The following is a 19,645-nucleotide window of genomic DNA, read 5'->3' as shown; positions in this document are numbered from 1 at the left end:
TAATCTGCCTGCAAGAGATGAGAGATGGAGCATGAGGTGAGTACTGCGTGTTCCACTCAGCCTTCAGTGGTATGTAGCTCATTGAGAATTTGGAAGGAAGGCCATGGGACAAGTACTCAGAGATTAATTAGGATCTTTTACTTTTATCACCGTCAAAGACCAAATACCCTGAAAATACATTTATACAATCTTTCACAGTTTCCTAGATCTTTATTCAAGCTACTAAGGTGAAAAATTACATTACATGGATTTGTTGTTGCTGAAACCACTGAAAGAATCAGGCTTTGGGATGTAAGTCATGGTGAGCAGAACATAAGTATTGAGAGAAGGAGCAGAATGTGAGGAAAGAAGCCCTGATAACTTGAAGAAATGATGGGGATTTCTCTGGTCTTTCACTAAAGCTGTGGGATTTAGATCCCAGATCACATTTGAATAGGAATCCAAGGGACCAAGGGTGAGGGTCAACATCTAGTTTTCATTAAAAATCTGTGCACATTTTAGTACTTAATGTTTCAGTCTATATTTTTTTTATATTTACAAACACAATAATTCTCTTTTGAGAATATTTCATCTCAATTTTTCTTAAATAATGAGCAAATGGAAGATTATTTTAGGCTTTGCTAAACTACTTGATTGCTCCTGTTGGGCTTGGGGCAAAAAAAGTAATTGCAATGCAAAATGTGAAGTGCTTTAATATATGTGTATGCAAGATTGTAAAAGAGCATGTAAGGGAAGAAAAGTTCTTCAAGTTCCCTGAATACATTCTATGCCCTTTCTGTGTCCAGTATACTTTGTCACCTCATTTAACAGACTTCCAAACAGAATGGGGAATATAGGTGTTTCTACAACACCAATAAAGAATATCCAATGAGGTGACTTCAATGTAACTTTCCAGAAGTCCAAAAAAAAAAAAATAGGAAATTCTATACCCAAGATTAGAATCAGTTCTTTCTGATTCCAAAAGTGGCTCTTTCCCAAAGTCCATAAAGCATGGACCAACCATCCTAGCATGATTAAATAAAACTTAGGGAATGGTTGCTAGCATCTGTATATAAGCTTCTCAATTTTACAGAAATGAAAGAGGGCTAGCTCTGCACAGAAAGTTGAGGTATACATAGAACTAAGTTGTCATAACTGCATAAATTTGTGTGGCAAATCCAGAGAGAAATGTTGACTCATCATTAAAGTAAATCATTGATATAACCAATGAATGACTTAAAGATATAAATTTTTAAAAACATACTACAGCTTCATACATGAAATCTTCAAGGAATATATAGCTCTATTTTTGTTCATATGTATGCTGTAAAATTCATGAGTAGATTTTAAAGTGATGATGTACCATAATATGTGTGTGGATAGATAAATAGATGATAGATGGATGATAGATAGATGATTGAAATAGATACACTTGACAAAAATGCCAGGCATCATTATTCTAAGTATTTTCCATGTAGTATCTCGTTTGACCATTGCAACATTCCTATAGGTAAGTATAATTTACTCTTAATTTTACGGAAGAACTGAGCAACAGAGATAAATAGCTTTCTCAAAATCATGTAATAACTGCACTTGAACCTATACAAAACAAATAATTGTGTGTGTGTGTGTGTGTGTGTAATTACTATTAATGATTTGACTTTTTATAAAAATGAGAAGTGAGGGACGCCTGGGTGGCTCAGTTGGTTGGACAACTGCCTTCGGCTCAGGTCATGATCTCGGAGTCCCGGGATCGAGTCCCGCATCAGGCTCCCAGCTCCATGGGGAGTCTGCTTCTCTCTCTGCCCTTCTCCTCACTCATGCTCTCTCTCCCTGTCTCTCTCTCAAATAAATAAAAAAAATAAATAAAAAAAAAATAAAAAAAAAATGAGAAGTGAGATAATTCCAAGAAATAGTAAGAGTTTTAATAAGATGAACATTTTTTTCTGTGAGTTCCACACAATATGGCACACAGGACATTTTTATTATTTGTGGACAAAAATATTCTGCCAATTTTATGATACTCTTATGCAAACATGCTTTTGGATAATTTTCCATTTTTAATGATGTGTTCACTTTTATCTCGATCTGAACTGGTAAGACTGATTACTCACCGCTTCTCCTTGGATTAAATGAATGTGTTGATTGTCAGTTGTTTTGCTCCTGTTATACAGAAAGCTTGCTCGGCTTTTTGTGATCCACGTCTGTAAGTACTTCTAGTTATTTTCTTTGATTTGGATCAATCACTACAGTTGCCATGGTCACCCCAGAGCAGCATGATGGCAGGCATGATAACTGGAAACCCAGGACAAGTAAGTTCTTTTGGGTGAGGGAGAAAAAAACAAACCAAATACAGGAAAGCCTAATAATGCTGACCTCATAAGGAGGAAAACTACTAAAGTTTATGAGGCAGAGAAAGCACTTCTGTAAAACAATGCAAAATTTAGGAGAAGGTATGGAATTTTGTTTCTGTTAGAGTATAAGCTTGTATGTATGAAGATATTCGGGGTGAATTTTATGGTGTGTGCATTACACCCCAATAAATTTTTAAATGTACTTTTACAGCAAAGAGAACTTATTTACCACAGTTTTACCCAATCCTGTAACCAAGATTGCTTTCTCTGTCTCAACCAGCACAGACCAAGGATGGATAGAAATAGCTAATATCCTGCTGAAGTGAATGATGATGTTTCTAAATGTTTGTGCTTGGGTCAACTTGACTTTCAGAATCATTAGGTGTCCAGTGTCTTTTGTTGTTTCCCCAGCATCATCTTGATATTATAGGAAATAGACGTAGAGAAAATCTGGAAGTGGCTTGAAGATAAAGAGGCTGAAAGGGGCTTTTGAAGAAGTGTAAAGATTGAGTCTAGCAGAAATTTCTATACTAGAATATTTTTAATGATAATATCTCTGTTTTACAAGACAATTTCAATTTTGAGAAATTTTAATTAGAAGACTGTTTCTTTAGTAAATATATGTAATGCCATGGCTATTCACTTAGGAGTGGTTCAAGTGCTAAATTTATTTTGTTTATTTTAATTTTTTATAAAATATTTTATTGTATTTTTTTTACCACAATAAAATAAATTCAGTCTTTCTCTCCATCATGGATTTTGAGTACTCATCACATACACTCAGGAGGCCTAGGTGGCTTTTGGGTTGTAGAACATGCAATAATTGTCCAAAGGCCAGATGGAAGAAAGCAAAAGCAAAAAGCAAACAGTTTCCTCAAATGCATTTTGTATTTTGTCTGCTTACATTGCTGCATCTCCCAACTGCAAGCCTGGAGCCTTACCACTCACTCACCATTCATGCACACACATACACGCACACACACATAGAGTAGCCTTGGATCTCCACAAGGGGTTCTAGCAGCGCTTCCTGTAATTTCTCAAGTCTGTGTGTCTTTCCCTCACTTTTGTATTTTCCCTAGGTTTTTTTTTTTTTTTTAATTTATTTGACAGACAGAGACCACAAGTAGGCAGAGAGGCAGGCAGAGAGAGAGGAGGAAGCAGGCTCCCTGCTTGAGCAGAGAGCCCGATGCGGGGCTCGATCCCAGGACCGTGGGATCATGACCTGAGCTGAAGGCAGAGGCTTTAATCCACTGAGCCACCCAGGCACCCTCCCTAGGTTTTTTTTGTTTTTGTTTTTGTTTTTTTAAGGGTGGAAGCAGATATCTGTGGACTGTTATTTTTTTTGTACACTAAAGAACTTGTTCAAGGATGAATTAATAGAATGACTGATTTTTCATATCAGAATTTGTATCCTCATGCCACTGAATAAGTCTCTTTGATATCATTGAAAAATAAAAAAATTCGGTTTTTAAAAAGTTTAGAGGTGTGGTGTATAAGGGAGTCCTGGATAGAGTGAAGTGTAAGGGGATGGATGTACTAGCAGTAGCCGAAGAAAAAATATCATAAGTGAAGAAAAATATGAGCCTAGAATTTGAAAAAGCATACACAATGCTGAGCAGAAAAGTTAAAAAAATTTTTCATAATTTGATGACTTATACTAAATTTCAAAACATCAAGAATAAAGAGAAAATCTTGAAAGGCCTCAAAAAACCACACAAACCAAATGAACTTCGAGATAGTGAAAATCCTCCGAATGGCAGGTCGCTCATCAGCAACAGCAGCTGCATAAAGAGAATAGAACAAATTCTTCACATTGATAAAGGAAAAAATGCTTAAATTCAGGCTTTTAATTCAGTTTATCAGATGTTGGGGGAAATTTTTCAGATGTAAAAATTTAACGTAATTGCTACTCATAGACCCTCTCTAAATGAATTTCTCAGAAAGTAGAATCAAACAAAAATACAAATGCAGCGAGTTTTAACTAGACGTGCTCTGGCTTGCTTGTAAAACGAGACCTGCTGTCAACTCCACCGGAACTAAAGCCCTGCAGAACTCTCTTGTTGGGAAATATTGGGTACTCAGGGCTTTGCACTGGTCTTCTGGAGGAGGGCCCACTGCACTGGGACTGAGGCAAGTGTGACTGAAAAGGGCAGTTCCATCAGAATGCAGGGGTGTGGAGCTTGGTGTAAGGAAGTTAGGCAACCAGTGTTGTTACTGCATTGCTTCTTATAGGTGGCTCTGTGTTGCGTTTTGGGGTTTTTGTTGTTGTTGTTGTTGTTGTTTTTAATTTTATTTTTTCGTGTTCCAAGATTCATTGTTTACACACCACTGAGTTTATACTAAGGTGTGGGTAGGTAACTGGCAACAGCCAGCTCCTTTGTTCCAGGAGATGCATTCTCATGAATGTTGCCTCTCAGGGATGAGTTCCAAGAAGTGTGAATAATCTTCCCTTTGTGTGCCCTTGGAATTCTTGAGATCATAGTTTCCATGCTGTCTGCCCCCAGATTGTTTGCCTGCCTCCTCTTCAGGAGCAGCACAGTACCCTGGGCTGTATTCCAGCCAAGCCAGCGGACCTTTAAAACTCCAGACTTTAAGCTCCGCTCATTGCAAGAATTCGTAAAATTCAGCCTCTCTGATTTTGCAAGCCAGTGTCTTTGGGGAAATGTTCTTATGCAATCCCCTGTGTGCTCCTCTCTCTCTTGTCCTTCTCTACAACCACATCTCTCTCCCCTTCATGGCACCCATGATCTATTTCTCCTCTAAAACACATATCTGACCTTCTTCGATGTGGCATCCTCTGTCCTTTTAGTTACGGAGTTTTGTCATGAGCACGGCATGCAGGTGCACACATGAGTTGTGTCTTTCCACAATGTCGACTTTATTCAATCATAAAGCAAAGCTAATCACAATTATAAAGCAGGTTCAGGATTTCAAATTCAATGACATTTCACTCTGTGATTAAACTTGGCTCCTTACACAGCACACGGAGCAGAACATAGGATAAACCAGACAAAAAACAATATAATGAAAGGGTATAGGAAGTTAATAAACTAAACACAATGTCCGTCTATGGGTGCACAGTTGAGATGAGACTTATCTGGTTTGAGTCAACTCTTGGCACTTACTGCTTTTTATGTTCAAGCAGGGAAGAATCTCACTTCGTTGAGATCAGTCAGGTGGAGCCTTCAGCAGCTGAAGTTGCCTTTTTAAGTGGTCACATGGAGAAGTCATGTCTGCTGAGTCTGACAGTGTGCTGCAAAAATTCTCTCCTTTTTAAGCGGATTTAATTGGTCTTAGGCCTCCTCAGACCTGTTTCTTATCAATTTTGGACTGTCTATTGATGCTGGTCCCAGCGATATCTCATAGATGTTGCACCTTTTTTTTTTTTTCTTAAGATTTTATTTATTTATTTGACAGAGATCACAAGTAGGCAGAGAGGAAGGCAGAGAGAGGGTGGAAGCAGACTCCTTGCTGAGTAGAGAGCCCGATGCAGGGCTCGATCCCAGGACCCTGGGATCATGGCCTGAGCCGAAGGCAGAGGCTTTAACCCACTGAGCCACCCAGGCGCCCCTCATAGATGCTGTACCTTTAAGTACTTGTGTCACAGGTTGTCATAGGTCATCATCTGCTTAACATGAGAGACTTCATTTTGCTCTCTACAAGTTTGTTCTGTCAGTCTTCAGGTAGACTTATAGGGTATTTAAGATAATTTGATAGTTCTTTAATTGTGTCCATGGGATGAGAGGACACTTGGGTCTTCCTACTCTGCCATCTTTCTGCCTCCCCAAGTCCTTTCTTCTGACATTTAAATGTGTGGATGGAAAACATTCTTTCTACATCTGCCAATAATTTGTCAAACAAGAAGATCTTAATCACTGCTAAAATTATTATTTTTTAAAGATCTTATTATTTATTTGACAGACAGAGATCACAAGTGGAGGGGCAAGCGGGGAAGGGGGTGCAGAGGGGAGGGAAGGAGGCAGGCTCCTTGCTGAGCAGAGAGCCTGACACCAGGCTTGATCCCAGGACCTTAAGATCATGAGCTGAGCCAAAAGCAGAGGCTTAAGCCACTGAGCCCCCCAGGCAGCCCTAAAATTATTACTGTTTTTTTTTTTCTTCACCTCATAACATTTCCATGAGTGCCAAATCCCCTCTCTAATTCATTCTGCTTACCACAAATTACTGCTTTTATCTTGGCATTTCTTGCTTAAATGCATTAAATTTCCCACTATTGCTTAAGAATAAAGAAAATGATTTATCTTACATGTTTCTTCTGTCAAATGACCTTATGACTTTTCTTTCTCCCCATCTTTGATTTTGTTGATTTGTGTATCTTTCGTAGCCATTTGTCTGATCATAACCCTTTTGTTGAATGTTATACTTTCTTGACTACAATCCACCATTCACACTATTTCTACCTTTGAGATAACCTTGCCTTTCCTCCCTTCTTTCAACCAGTCTAAGTGATCTTCTCCACCGTTCCTCCTCTGAACAGCTACAGTGGTCATTGGTACTTTCCATCTTTGCATTTTATAAGGCCATTGTATCCTTTATTACTTTATGATATAGATGCTTTTTTTAAAACTCTTTTTTTAAAAGATTTTATTTATTTTACAGAGAGAGAGATCACAAGTAGGCAGAGAGGCAGGCAGAGAGAGAGGGGGAAGCAGGCTCCTCGATGAGCAGAGAGCCTGAGGCAGGCCTTGATCCCAGGATCCTGAGATCATGACCTGAGCCAAAGGCAGAGGCTTAACCCAGTGAGCCATCCAGGCACCCAATATAGATGCTTTTAATGAGAGATTTAAAATTGATTATTATGAAGGAGAATAAATGAAAATATTCAGGTAGGGTTTCTCTGCAAATTTTACAGTAGATATTTATTTATTTTTCAGTTTGCAAGTTGGAAAAATGCTGGATGTTATACCTTTGTATGTGCATCATACTTCTCATAGTGGTCATTCTTGTGATAGCAGGTGAGTGGCTGAGCTCATAAACTTTCTATGATTCTTTGTGCCCATTAGGGTCAATCCTTCAAAACTAATCCTAGATTTCTCAATTCTGAAGTAACAAAAAGCTCTTATAGAGACAAATTCTCAGGTTCCTACTAGTTTGGCAGGTTTTACCATACTCCTTGTCTCTCTCAAAAATACTCTTTTTAAAAAGATTTTATTTATTTGTTTGACAGAGGGAGAGAGAGAGAGAGAGAGAGAACACAAGTAGAGGGCATGGCAGAGAGAGAGGATGAGGACCCCAGGATCATGACCTGAGCTGAAGGCAGAGGCTTTACTGACTAAGCCACCCAGGCACGCCTCTCAAAAATGCTCTTGGGTCTTCTCTTGATACCAGCCATTCTGACTGGGATGAGGTGATATTTCATTATGGTTTTGATTTGAGTTTCCCTAATGATTAGCGATGTTGAGCATTCTTTTATTGTCTGTTAGCCATCTGCATGTCTTCTTTGGAAAAATATCTATTCAGGTCCTCTCTTCATTTTTTAATTGGATTATTTGGGGTTTTGTGTTATGAGTTATTTGTATATTTTGGATATTAACTCCTTATTGGATATATCATTTGTAAATGAATACATAAAGAAGACATGATATATAAACATAATGGAATATTATTCAGACATTAAAAGAATGAAATCTTGCCATTGTGACAACATGGATAGAGCTAAGGGTATTGTGTGAGGTGAAACAAGACAAAGAAATATGCCATATTACTTCAATTATATGTAGAATCTAACAAGTAAAATAAAATAAACAAAAAACAGACTCAGACTCAAAAATACAGAGAACAAACTGGTGGTTTCCAGAGGGAGGGGGTTGAGGGAATGAGCAAAATAGGTGAAAGGCATTAAGAGGTACAAATTTCTAGTTATAAAATAGATAAGTTACAGAGATTAAAAATTCAGCATCAAGAATATAGTCAAGAATATAATAACTTTGTAAGGTGACATATGGTAACTATATTTATCACGGTAAGCATTTTGTAATATATAAAATTGACAAATCACTATGTTGTATACCTGAAATTAATATATTTATGCTTCAATTTAAAAAGAAAATTAAAAACTAGCACTGGTGGGGTGCCTGGGTGGCTCAGTGGGTTAAGCCGCTGCCTTCGGCTCAGGTCATGATCTCGGAGTCCTGGGATCGAGTCCCGCGTCGGGCTCTCTGCTCAGCGGAGAGCCTGCTTCCCTCTCTCTCTCTGCCTGTCTCTCCATCTACTTGTGATTTCTCTCTGTCAAATAAATAAATAAAATCTAAAAAAAAAAAAAAAAAACTAGCACTGGTGGCTTAGTCAGTAGAGCAAGCAACTTGATCTCTGAATCATGAGTTTGAACCTCACATTGGGTGTAGAGATCGCTTAACAAAAAACAAAAACTAAATATCCTAAATCTCACATTACAGTTATGTTCCCAAATTTATAGACGTTCTTAATCTTTAAGTAAAGTAATAATAAATTCTAAAGTGACCACCAGATAACAACAGCAATAGTTATGTTTTTTAATGGAGCATACTTTGCAACAGTTGAAGAACCAATGCTAATTATACTATATTTATTATATTTAATTCTCACAAAAACAAGAAACAACTATAATTATGAAATCCATTTACAGGCAAAGAAATAGAAGCCAGAGTGAGTAAGTTGCCTCTCACAAATAACAAATTCCAGAGCCAGAATCGAGACTCTTCTTGTTTGGCTGGCTCTAATTCCTCGTATTTTAACCACCTTGCAATACAGCCTATATAGCTGCAGTATCTCTTTGCTCTTATTTCTCTTGGATTAAGATTAAGTTACATTACTAATAGTTGTTCCATGATATATGTATTATGTTAAAAGAAAAAAATGAAATAAAAGCACAAGTGATTTGTGGCGATTTTGTCTATTGGAGTAGATATGTAAAAATGAAGATATTAATTTTCTTCTGGACATTAATGGCTCATTTTGTGAAAATAATTCAAAGATGGGTTTTAAAATTTCTGATCCATGTAATAGTCTCAGAATTTTATTTTCCATATGCATGTTTCACTTACTATAACACTTAAGTTGGCACTTACATTAAAATAACATTTAGAACTCTTGATTTTATTTTCTTTGTCATTCACAGAGTACCAGTACTGTTCTTGCATATAGCTTTTTCTGTCATTATTTCGTCCTTGGAGCTCAATGTTATTGATATTTAAATATCTAGTAGTTAAATAATTATATTATTATTATTATTATTATTTTAGTGACCTCTATACCCCACGTGGGGTGGGAACTCATGACTCAGAGATCAAGAGTCCCAAGCACTTTTGAACTGAGCCAGCAGGTGCCCCAGAGTTTAAATATTTATAAAGAAGTGTTTCTATAAGAAACCTTTAGATTCATTCATTAATTAATTTTAAAAAATTGAAACACAATATATTTCATTACCTAGGTATGGTAGCCTGGATCTGCTTTCAAATATTTATATATATTTAAGTATATATAAATATATATATATTTATATTTAAATAAATAAATAAAACGTTATGTATTATACATCATGGCAAATGAGGAGAGAAGGCTTTGGAGTTGATCTGACAGTTGAACATTTACTTGGTTCTTTGCTAGTTACATTACCTTGTTCAAACACTTGGAGGGTAAGGACTTTATCTTGTTCTGATTACTCAACACCTAACTAAAACCTTGAAAAAGAAAATTTTCAAAACACTCTATGCAGAAATCAGTTCCTCATGATTCCAGCTTCTTTGGCACTGAATATTGGTGAAGTAGAACAAGTGTTTTACTAACTCATATTCCAATGATTTGTTGTCATGTACAGTGAGTTTTACTTCCCTATCTTGGATGTCCTTTCTTGTCTATAAGCATTTTATTTCTCAAGGTAAAGGTGAGCTTTCTTACCCTAGTCTGTGAGGCCTAATTTGTATTTATGTCTCTAGGACTTTTGTCAGTTGTTAAATTTTATACATTGTTTTTGGGAAGATGTCAGTATAAACTATGAGAGGCCAGTAGTTCCATTCTTCAAAGTAGAAGCCAGGGAAATTGGATAAACTATGGACTGCCCAACCATTAAGTGGTTTTCCTTACAGACAGCTGAACTGAATTTGTCCATCATCCTATGAGTGAAGTTAATTTTACAGACTGCAAACCACAGGAGTAAAAGTAAACCTGATTCATCAGAATGAAAGAAATACTCTTTAACTTACTTTTTAATCTGATAATTTCTTTCTTTTTTCAATATTTCCAGTATTTTTCAAATGTCCCAAAACTGTGGAATGTTCAGGTGAATGGATTGGAGTAAGAAGGAAGTGTTTCTATTTTTCCAGTGATACCAAAAATTGGACAGCCAGTGAACAATTTTGCCTTTCACAGGGATCAGAACTTGCTCATATTGATACACAAGAAGATATGGTAAGAAAAGGGGAAAGTTCTTAACCATTTCAGAGCTTAAGTTTGTACAAAGAGAATAAAAATGATAAAAGTGAATATGAAAATATATGTCAGACAGTGTTCTAAGTGTAACTATAAAACTCATGTAAACTAACCAGTGCCTATGAAGTACATATGAAAATACCTGTATTTTATAGCTGAAGACAGTTAGGCACAGAGATATAATGTAACATAGCCATTGTCTCACAGCCAGAACTTGTTGAACTGGGATTTGAACTTAGTCAAATTAGCTGGTGATGTTATGTCATTAATAATAATGCATGCTGTTTATATAGCTAACTGACTTTATTTGATGTTCTTAAATTATTAAATGGGTAGTTTTTAATACCTTTAAATTTTTATTCTGCCAAGAATGGCCTGGAAAAATTAAAACCAAAAAATAGATATGGCTCTTAGAATTTAGGCTGAGGATCTGAGGGAAATAGCAGTTTGAAGAACATAAGACCATGGAAAGAAGTGAAAAAACACGAAGAAGAGCGACTTGGGCTCTAGGAACACTGGATGAGAGAATATGTTTCTTTATAAAGAGAGCTGACTAAACTCTATATAGCAAGGAGCCAAGAGAAGAGAAATGAAATCTATCATTCAATATATTTTTATTGCAATAAATCATAATCATCCAGAAGTTAGTTTGGTTTCCGATTATATGAGAAAACCTGAAGAAGAAATAACATTCTTATTTTGGTATCTCCTCAAAGGACAGTTAGGTGATCCTTGAACAATAAGGCTTGAACTGTACAGGTCCACTTAAATGCAGATTATTTTCAGCAAACAGTACAGCACTGTAGGTGTATTTTCTCTTCCTTGTGATTTTCTGAACAACATTTTGTTTTTTCTAGTTTACTACTTTATTGTAAGAAAGCAGTATATAATATATATAGCATACAAAATATGGGTTAATTGCTTATCTTAGCAATAATGCTTTGTGTCAATAGTAAGCTATTAGTAGTTGAATTTGGGGGGAATCAAGAGTTATGCTTAGGTTTTCAACTGCATGGCAGCATTGTTCAAGGATCAAATGTAGTTTATGACTGAATTTTCCTATTTTTAGCAGTCATTATACTTTCTATTAAACACTTTACCCCTGAAATACCTCCTCTGTGACTTTTGAGAGAGGACCTGTTCATAAAACAAAATGGAAACATTAGTTCTCTGTCACTCTTACAAACGTTCTGTATCAGTTCCTAGAGAAAATGCTCAGCTCCTAATTTTGTCATCCAAACACACACAAACATCTTATCAGTTTATAGTCTCCGTCATTCACTCTGTGACTAAAACATACTGTTGGCCCAGTTTTGAGGAAATTAATTCAAATACGTTTTCCTCATCAGTTTCTCATTTGAGAGATAGAAATTATCCCTAAAGATAATTTGAGACAGTGCAGTTCAGAAAATTGCAATGACTTGATGAAAGTCACTCTATTGCTTACAGATTTTTAAGAAGTGAAAGAGCAAAGTGAAAATCTTTCTGATAAACTAATCTAATATCCCTACCTGTTGCTGAAGAAGCATTAGGTCATGCAGATTAGGATGTAAATCATAAGGATGGGAAGGTTGGGATGAGAAGTGTGTTCAGCAATGTGATCTAAAATATTATGTAATGGATAATACCCTAATTTTTGTGAAAGGAGTTTTTGAGGAGACACGCAGGAACTTTTATGCACTGGATTGGATTGAACAGAAAACAAGGAGAACCTTGGAAATGGACAAATGGTACCATATTCAACCCTTGGTGAGTTTCAATTTTAGTAGGAAATGTTTTATTCTGGTATGCAAACATTTTAAATAATTTTAAGTGCATTATTATAAAGAAATCTTTCTATTATCTATGTGCAATTACCTTTCTTAGTCTTCACCCTGAGACATGTGCCCTTTCACATCGAAACATACCTTAAAGCAATCTATCTTCCTTCTACTTTAAGTGATACACAGTGAAATTTTTCTTCTGTTTTATTTTTGTTTCTTATTTCATTTTTTTAAATTTATTTTTTATTTATTTTCAGCATAACAGTATTCATTATTTTTTGCACCACACCCAGTGCTCCATGCAATCCGTGCCCTCTATAATACCCACCACCTGGTACCCCGACCTCCCACCCCCCGCCCCTTCAAAACCCTCAGATCATTTTTTCAGAGTCCATAGTCTCTCATGGTTCACCTCCCCTTCCAATTTCCCCCAACTCCCTTCTCCTCTCTATCTCATTTTATTTTTATTGCCAAAGTCTTGCTAATAAACACTTCTTTCGCTAATTCAAATTCAAATTTTTTTTTCAAATTTCAAGCCAAACCACATGTATTACTTGCATTTTCTTTTTTTAGAGAAAGTGCAAGTATCTTATTTATTCATTTATTTGACAGAGAAAGAGTAAAAGCAAGGGAAGTAGCAGAGGGAGAGGGAGAAGCAGGCTCCCCATGGAGCAGAGAGCGAAATGTAGGGCTTGATCCCAGGACCCTGGGATCATGACTTGAGCTGAAAGCAGATGTTGAAGCAACTGAGCTACCCAGTTGCCCCTACTCGCACCTTTATTAAACGAGTTTATTTATACAGGATCTCTTCTTTTTTTATTGTGTTATGCTAGGCACCATACATTATATCATTAGTTTTTTTTTAATTAATTAATTTATTTTCAGCATAACAGTATTCAGTATTTTTTCACCACACCCAGTGCTCCATGCAATCCGTGCCTTCTATAATACCCACAACCTGGTACCCCAACCTCCCACCCCCCCGCCACTTCAAACCCCTCAGATTGTTTTTCAGGGTCCATAGTCTCTCATGATTTACCTTCCCTTCCACTTTACCCCAACTCCCTTCTCCTCTCTAACTCCCCATGTCCTCCATGCTATTTGTTATGCTCCACAAATAAGTGTATCATTAGTTTTTGATGTAGTGTTCCATGATTCATTGTTTGCCTATAACACCCAGTGCTCCATGCAATCCGTGCCACAAGATCTCTGTTTTAAAAAGTGACCACATTGTTGTCTTTAACTTTCCGTAAGTCCATTGTAAACCATATTATTTATTTATTTAACTGTTACTGAGTAATGTTTTCTCACTTGCATAGTATTATAACTGAAAATAAAGGCTGTGTGACTTTTCTTTTCTACCCACATACTCCTGCCTTAATATTTCATCAACTGCTAGATAAACAGTGGGAACCAATTAAAAAATATTAAAATATGTGAGATAAGATAAATTACACTTACTATGAAAAAAGGAAAAACTACATAAACAGCAAATCTATAAAATTAATATAGCAATTAGTCTCTTCGATTTCTCTCTCAGTACATTTTTCAAATGCATCAAATGAATATAAATCTTATTTCTTACTTTCAGAAAGGAGCATTGGCTGAAAATATGCCAGAAAACTTCTTTAAAGAAACTCCAGAGATCTTTCAATTTAGCAAACACAGTCTCTCCTGATAGATGGATGAAAATATAGATAGATAAATAAATATAGACATTGACTTATATCTATATTCATGGTTTATCCATGTCCATCTATACCTATAGCTGACTTTCTATTTATTGTTCTAAATAATGTTACAGTTTATACTAAGAATTATAATTAAATACCTACATTTAGTCTTCCATTTCTTTGATGTACCAGATGTTTTTTTGTGTAGCATATGGTGATGAGTGACCATGGAGCTCAATGTTTTGTGTAAAATGTTTCAGAGTACTTGAATCTCAATTTTATTCTTGAGTACAGCTGTAAGTGGTTCTCAAACAAATTTTAATGGTTCTTTTCAGGTTTGAAATTAGTGGGAATGGATGCTTTGCTTTTCTGAATGCTGATGGAGTCCATAGTTCTAGGGGATTTATTGATATTAAGTGGATTTGCAGCAAACCTCAATTTTAATTGAGCAAAAAACCTGGAAAATGACTATCACACTTCAGAGATAAAGAAAAGGCCTAGGTAGGTAATAGTTCTCACTAGTTATGCTGTTGAATACTGAATTTTTCAGATTTTAAACAAAGGAATTAAAAACTGTTGAATGAAAGAACCTCATCAAATCAAGACATACAACTGCCCATTATAAGCACAAATCAGGAAACTTCTACTAAAGAGAAGCAAATAAAGTAATGACAAATAATTAGATGACCTGCAACTGCAATAATGATTTTAAGCAAATTTAAAGAGATCTATGTTGATAGACCAGCCTACATTTACTTAGCTTAAGAGTTAGAGAAATATATGTGTTCCAAATGTGTAAATATTACAAAATACTAACAATAATAACTTTGGCGAAAAGAAATGCTACAAGAGAATAACCTATGAAAAGACATTCACTTCAATGACATAAAAACAAGGAAAAACCCACCCATAAGGATCCTAACTCTATCAATAAAAATCACTGATAAATGATCAGAATTATATATTAAATTATAAAGCTCACTCAAAGCAATCTACAGATTCAATGCAATCTTCATCAAAATACCAATGGCATATTTCACAGAATTAGAACCAAGAATCTTAAAATTTGTATGGGATCACAAAAGACTCCAAAGCAATATTGAGGAAGAAGAAAAAAAAAAAAAAAAAAGCTGGAGGCATCCCACTCCCTGATTTCAAACTATGCTACCGAGCTGTAGTAATCAAAATAGTATGGTACTGGCACAAAAACAGATTCATGGATCAATGAAATAGAATAGAGACCCCAGAAATAAAACCCACACTTATATGTCAATTAACCTCTGACAAAGGAGGTACAAATATAAAATGGGGAAAAGACAGTCATTTCAATAAATAGTGTTGAAAAACTGGACACTAAATGCCAAGGAATGAAACTGACCACTATCTTACACCATAAACAAAAATAAATTCAAATTGACTGAAAGGATTTACTATAAGACCTGAAACCATAAAACTCTTAGAAGAAAACAGAGATGGTAAGCCATTTGAAATCAGATTTTTTTTTTTTTTGGACCAGTGTCCTCAGACAAAGCAACAAAAGCTAAAATAAACAAATGAGATTACTCAAACTAGAGATCTTTTGCACAGTGAAGAAAAACATTGACAAAATGAAAAGATATCTTGAAATTAAAAAAAAAATCTATACTTTTATTGACATTCTGGTCAAAATTACACCAGTATTTTTCTTTTTTTTAAATTTATTTTTTATTTTCAGTATTCATTATTTTTGCACCACACCCAGTGCTCCATGCTATCCGTGCCCTCTATAATACCCACCACCTGGTACCCCGACCTCCCATCCCCTGCCCTTTCAAAACCCTCATGGTTCACCTCCCCTTCCAATTTACCCCAACTCCCTTCTCCTCTCTATCTCCCCATTTCCTCAATGCTATTTGTTATACTCCAAAAATAAGTGAAACCATATGATAATTGACTCTCTCTGCTTGACTTATTTCACTCAGCAAACTCTCTTCCAGTCCCGTCCATGTTGCTACAAAAGTTGGGCATTCATCCTTTCTGATGGAGGCATACTACTCCATAGTGTATATGGACCACATCTTCCTTATCCAATCATCCGTTGAAGGGCATCTTGGTTCTTTCCACAGTTTGGTGACCATGGCCATTGCTGCTATAAACATTGGGGTACAGATGGCCCTTCTTTTCACTATATCTGTATCTTTGGGGTAAATACCCAGGAGTGCAATGGCAGGGTCATAGGGAAGTTCTATTTTTAATTTCCTGAGGAATCTCCACATTGTTCTCCAAAGAGGCTGCACCAACTTGCATTCCCACCAACAGTGTAAGAGGGTTCCCCTTTCTCCACATCCCCTCCAACACATGTTGTTTCCTGTCTTGCTAATTTTGGCCATTCTAACTGGTGTAAGGTGATATCTCAATGTAGTTTTTTTTTTTTTTTTATTAATTTTTTTTTTATTTCCAGCATAACAGTATTCATTATTTTTGCACCACACCCCGTGCTCCATGCAATCCGTGCCCTCTATAATACCCACCACCTGGTACCCCAACCTCCCACCCCCCGTCCCTTCAAAACCCTCAGATTGTTTTTCAGAGTCCATAGTCTCTCATGGTTCACCTCCCCTTCCAATTTCCCCCAACTCCCTTCTCCACTCTAAGTCTCCATGTCCTCCATGCTATTTGTTATGCTCCACAAATAAGTGAAACGATATGATAATTGACTCTCTCTGCTTGACTTATGTAGTTTTAATTTGAATCTCCCTGATGGCTAGTGATGATGAACATTTTTTTCATGTGTCTGATAACCATTTGTATGTCTTCATTGGAGAAGTGTCTGTCCATATCTTCTGCCCATTTTTTGATATGATTGTCTGTTTTGTGTGTGTTGAGTTTGGAAAAAAGACAGTCTCTTCAATAAATGGTGCTGGGAAAACTGGGCAGCTATATGTAGAAGAATGAAACTCGACCATTCTTTTACACCGTACACAAAGATAAACTCAAAATGGATAAAAAAGACCTCAATGTGAGACAGGAATCCATCAGAATCCTAGAGGAGAATATAGGCAGTAATCTCTTTGATATCAGCCACAGCAACTTCTTTCAAGATATGTCTCCAAAGGCAAAGGAAACAAAAGCGAAAATGAACTTTTGGGACTTCATCAAAATCAAAAGCTTCTGCACAGCAAAGGAAACAGTCAAGAAAACAAAGAGGCAACCCACGGAATGGGAGAAGATATTTGCAAATGACAGTACAGACGAAAGGTTGATATCCAGGAACTATAATGAACTCCTCAAAAACCAGTATTTTTCAAAGAGCTGGAGCAAATAATTCTAAAATTCATATGTAATCAGAAGAGATCCCGAATTGCTAAGGAATGTTGAAAAAGAAAAACAAAACTGGGGGCATCATGTTATCTGATTTCAAGCTTTACTACAAAGCTGTGATCACCAAGACAGCATGGTACTCATATAAAAACAGACACATAGACCAGTGGAACAGAGTAGAGAGCCCAGATATGGACCCTCAACTCTATGGTCAAATAATAATTAATTTCATGTATTTAAAGCACATTTGTATTTCAAAATAAATATAACAGTTTGTGTCCACTATATATGTAAGGTCATTACTTAACTCCTCCAAGTTGACCATAGTAAATTATAAACCATCAGGAATTTATACCCTAATAACTGTGAATCAAAGAAAAAAATAAAACAAAAATATGACATAACTATGATATACACCTGAAATAAATGGGATACATGTCAATTATACTTCAATTTAAAATATTACAAAGCTTAGACAGTTGAATATAAACTATAATAATAATATCAAAGGCGACCAAACAGTAGATTATTGGGGAAAAAAAAAATCTATTTCCCAAGTAAGGACAAGAAAATAGGATAGGCTTATCACATATATCTGGGTGCGGTTATAAAATTCAAATTCTTCAGGGCATTCAAAAAATGCCAAAATCACCTATATTAGATTAGTTGAGTTTAAATTCTTGCCTAGGTAACTACGAATTATTAGTAACTAGGTAACTATAAATTACTCATAATCTATGAATGTAGGAGAGAATGTGAGTGTAGGTGGATGAGAAAAAGTAGGGTGGAGAAGCTGGGAGGAAATGAGTATCTATATTACAAACACATGGGACATGTCCTTGCATATTTTTAACTGAGGCTTACTTCCTGAATTAGATACAGTTGAAACTTTCTGATGAATAAAAAGAGATTCTTGCCAGCTGACTAGTTGATGTTCACCCTGGTATTATATGGGAACAAAAATAACTTAGCAAATGTTGGCATGTAATCACGTATGGGCCATTATATCTGTGTATGATGTTATCAAGAAAACATGAAAATAATGTATTTTAGGATGCCACTGTATATTACAGTTGTATGCATTAAATTCTGGTTCAGTTCAAGTTTTATTTGATTCATAATACAGGTTTTATTTTTAGTGTTGGTCCATGGCTACAAACTAATTTTGTAAATTGTTTAGTAATTTAGAGTAATACACTCCCTTTTTCTTTTTCTTTGAATACATGAAAGGAAATTAAGAAACTTCACATTGTATAGAATTTCAGTTATAAACTAAGGGGTGAAATCATTTGTAATATAATTTTAAATATAAATGATATATAAATTTGATTAAAGGGAAATGAATTGTGGAATCACATTAAAAAGAAGATTCTGTATTACCTCAAATAGACATCTCATGCTGACAACATCTGAGTACTTAGTACCAGCTGAAAGTTTGATTTCTTTCTGATAAAAATTGAAGACAGTTACTTTGGAGGAAAAGCCCACCATGAAGAAAAAAAAAAAACGTTATATCTATGTGTGTAGTCTCTTACTTCACTAGATGCTCAGGAGTTAGAACCCAAGAAACAGGACAAGAAGATTAAATTTAATTATTTTTTAGATATTGAAAATTATTTTTTAGATATTGAAATAATGGGAAAATGGGGGGGTGTTTAAAAATCAGTTTTATTTCCTCATTTTGAAAGATTATTTCTATATGGAATATTTGAAAGCATTATATTTTTATTGTTAAAAAAGAGCCAACAGGCCCAGAAGAGTGAGCCTGTATCACCAAACCAAAATTTAATACCTAATCTAATTGCAGTTTTAAACTCCTCAGGAATATAATTTTAACTGGTTGAGAATTTTCTGGTCAACACTAGTGAGGTAATCCACCTGATAGCCCCAAATAATCTTTTGTTGCTACTTTGTCTTGTTTTGTTTGCTTTGTTGTTGTTTATGACTTCCTTGTTTTAGCCTGTCTGCCTTTAAAAACCTTTTTTTTTTTCCTGTAGCTCACTGAAGCTCCTTTTTACTTGCTAGATGGGGGTGCTACCAGTTCATCAATCATTGAATAAAGCCAACTAGATCTTCAAATTTACTTGGTCGATTTTTGGTTTTTAATAATAAAGAAAAGAAATAAATTTACATTCCACTTAAAGAAAAATAA

General features: G+C 35.6%; 1 protein-coding gene across 1 annotated transcript; it reads left to right on the top strand.

Moving 5' to 3' along the window:
• The first annotated feature begins 2,202 nt into the window (after window positions 1-2,202).
• Window positions 2,203-19,610, top strand: CLEC2A (C-type lectin domain family 2 member A). Its single transcript, XM_032347241.1, has 6 exons — window positions 2,203-2,291; window positions 7,226-7,306; window positions 10,573-10,736; window positions 12,403-12,506; window positions 14,529-14,694; window positions 19,491-19,610. The coding sequence occupies exons 1-5, from the start codon at window positions 2,237-2,239 to the stop codon at window positions 14,635-14,637; spliced, it is 513 nt and encodes a 170-aa protein (XP_032203132.1). The 5' UTR covers window positions 2,203-2,236; the 3' UTR covers window positions 14,638-14,694; window positions 19,491-19,610.
• Window positions 19,611-19,645: the final 35 nt, after the last annotated feature.

Source organism: Mustela erminea, chromosome 6 (genome assembly GCF_009829155.1).
Source record: "Mustela erminea isolate mMusErm1 chromosome 6, mMusErm1.Pri, whole genome shotgun sequence".
In the NCBI taxonomy this organism is placed as follows: Eukaryota; Metazoa; Chordata; class Mammalia; order Carnivora; family Mustelidae; genus Mustela; species Mustela erminea.
The sequence above is the reverse complement of the archived record's forward strand: the minus strand, read 5'-3'. Positions and strand labels throughout refer to the sequence as shown.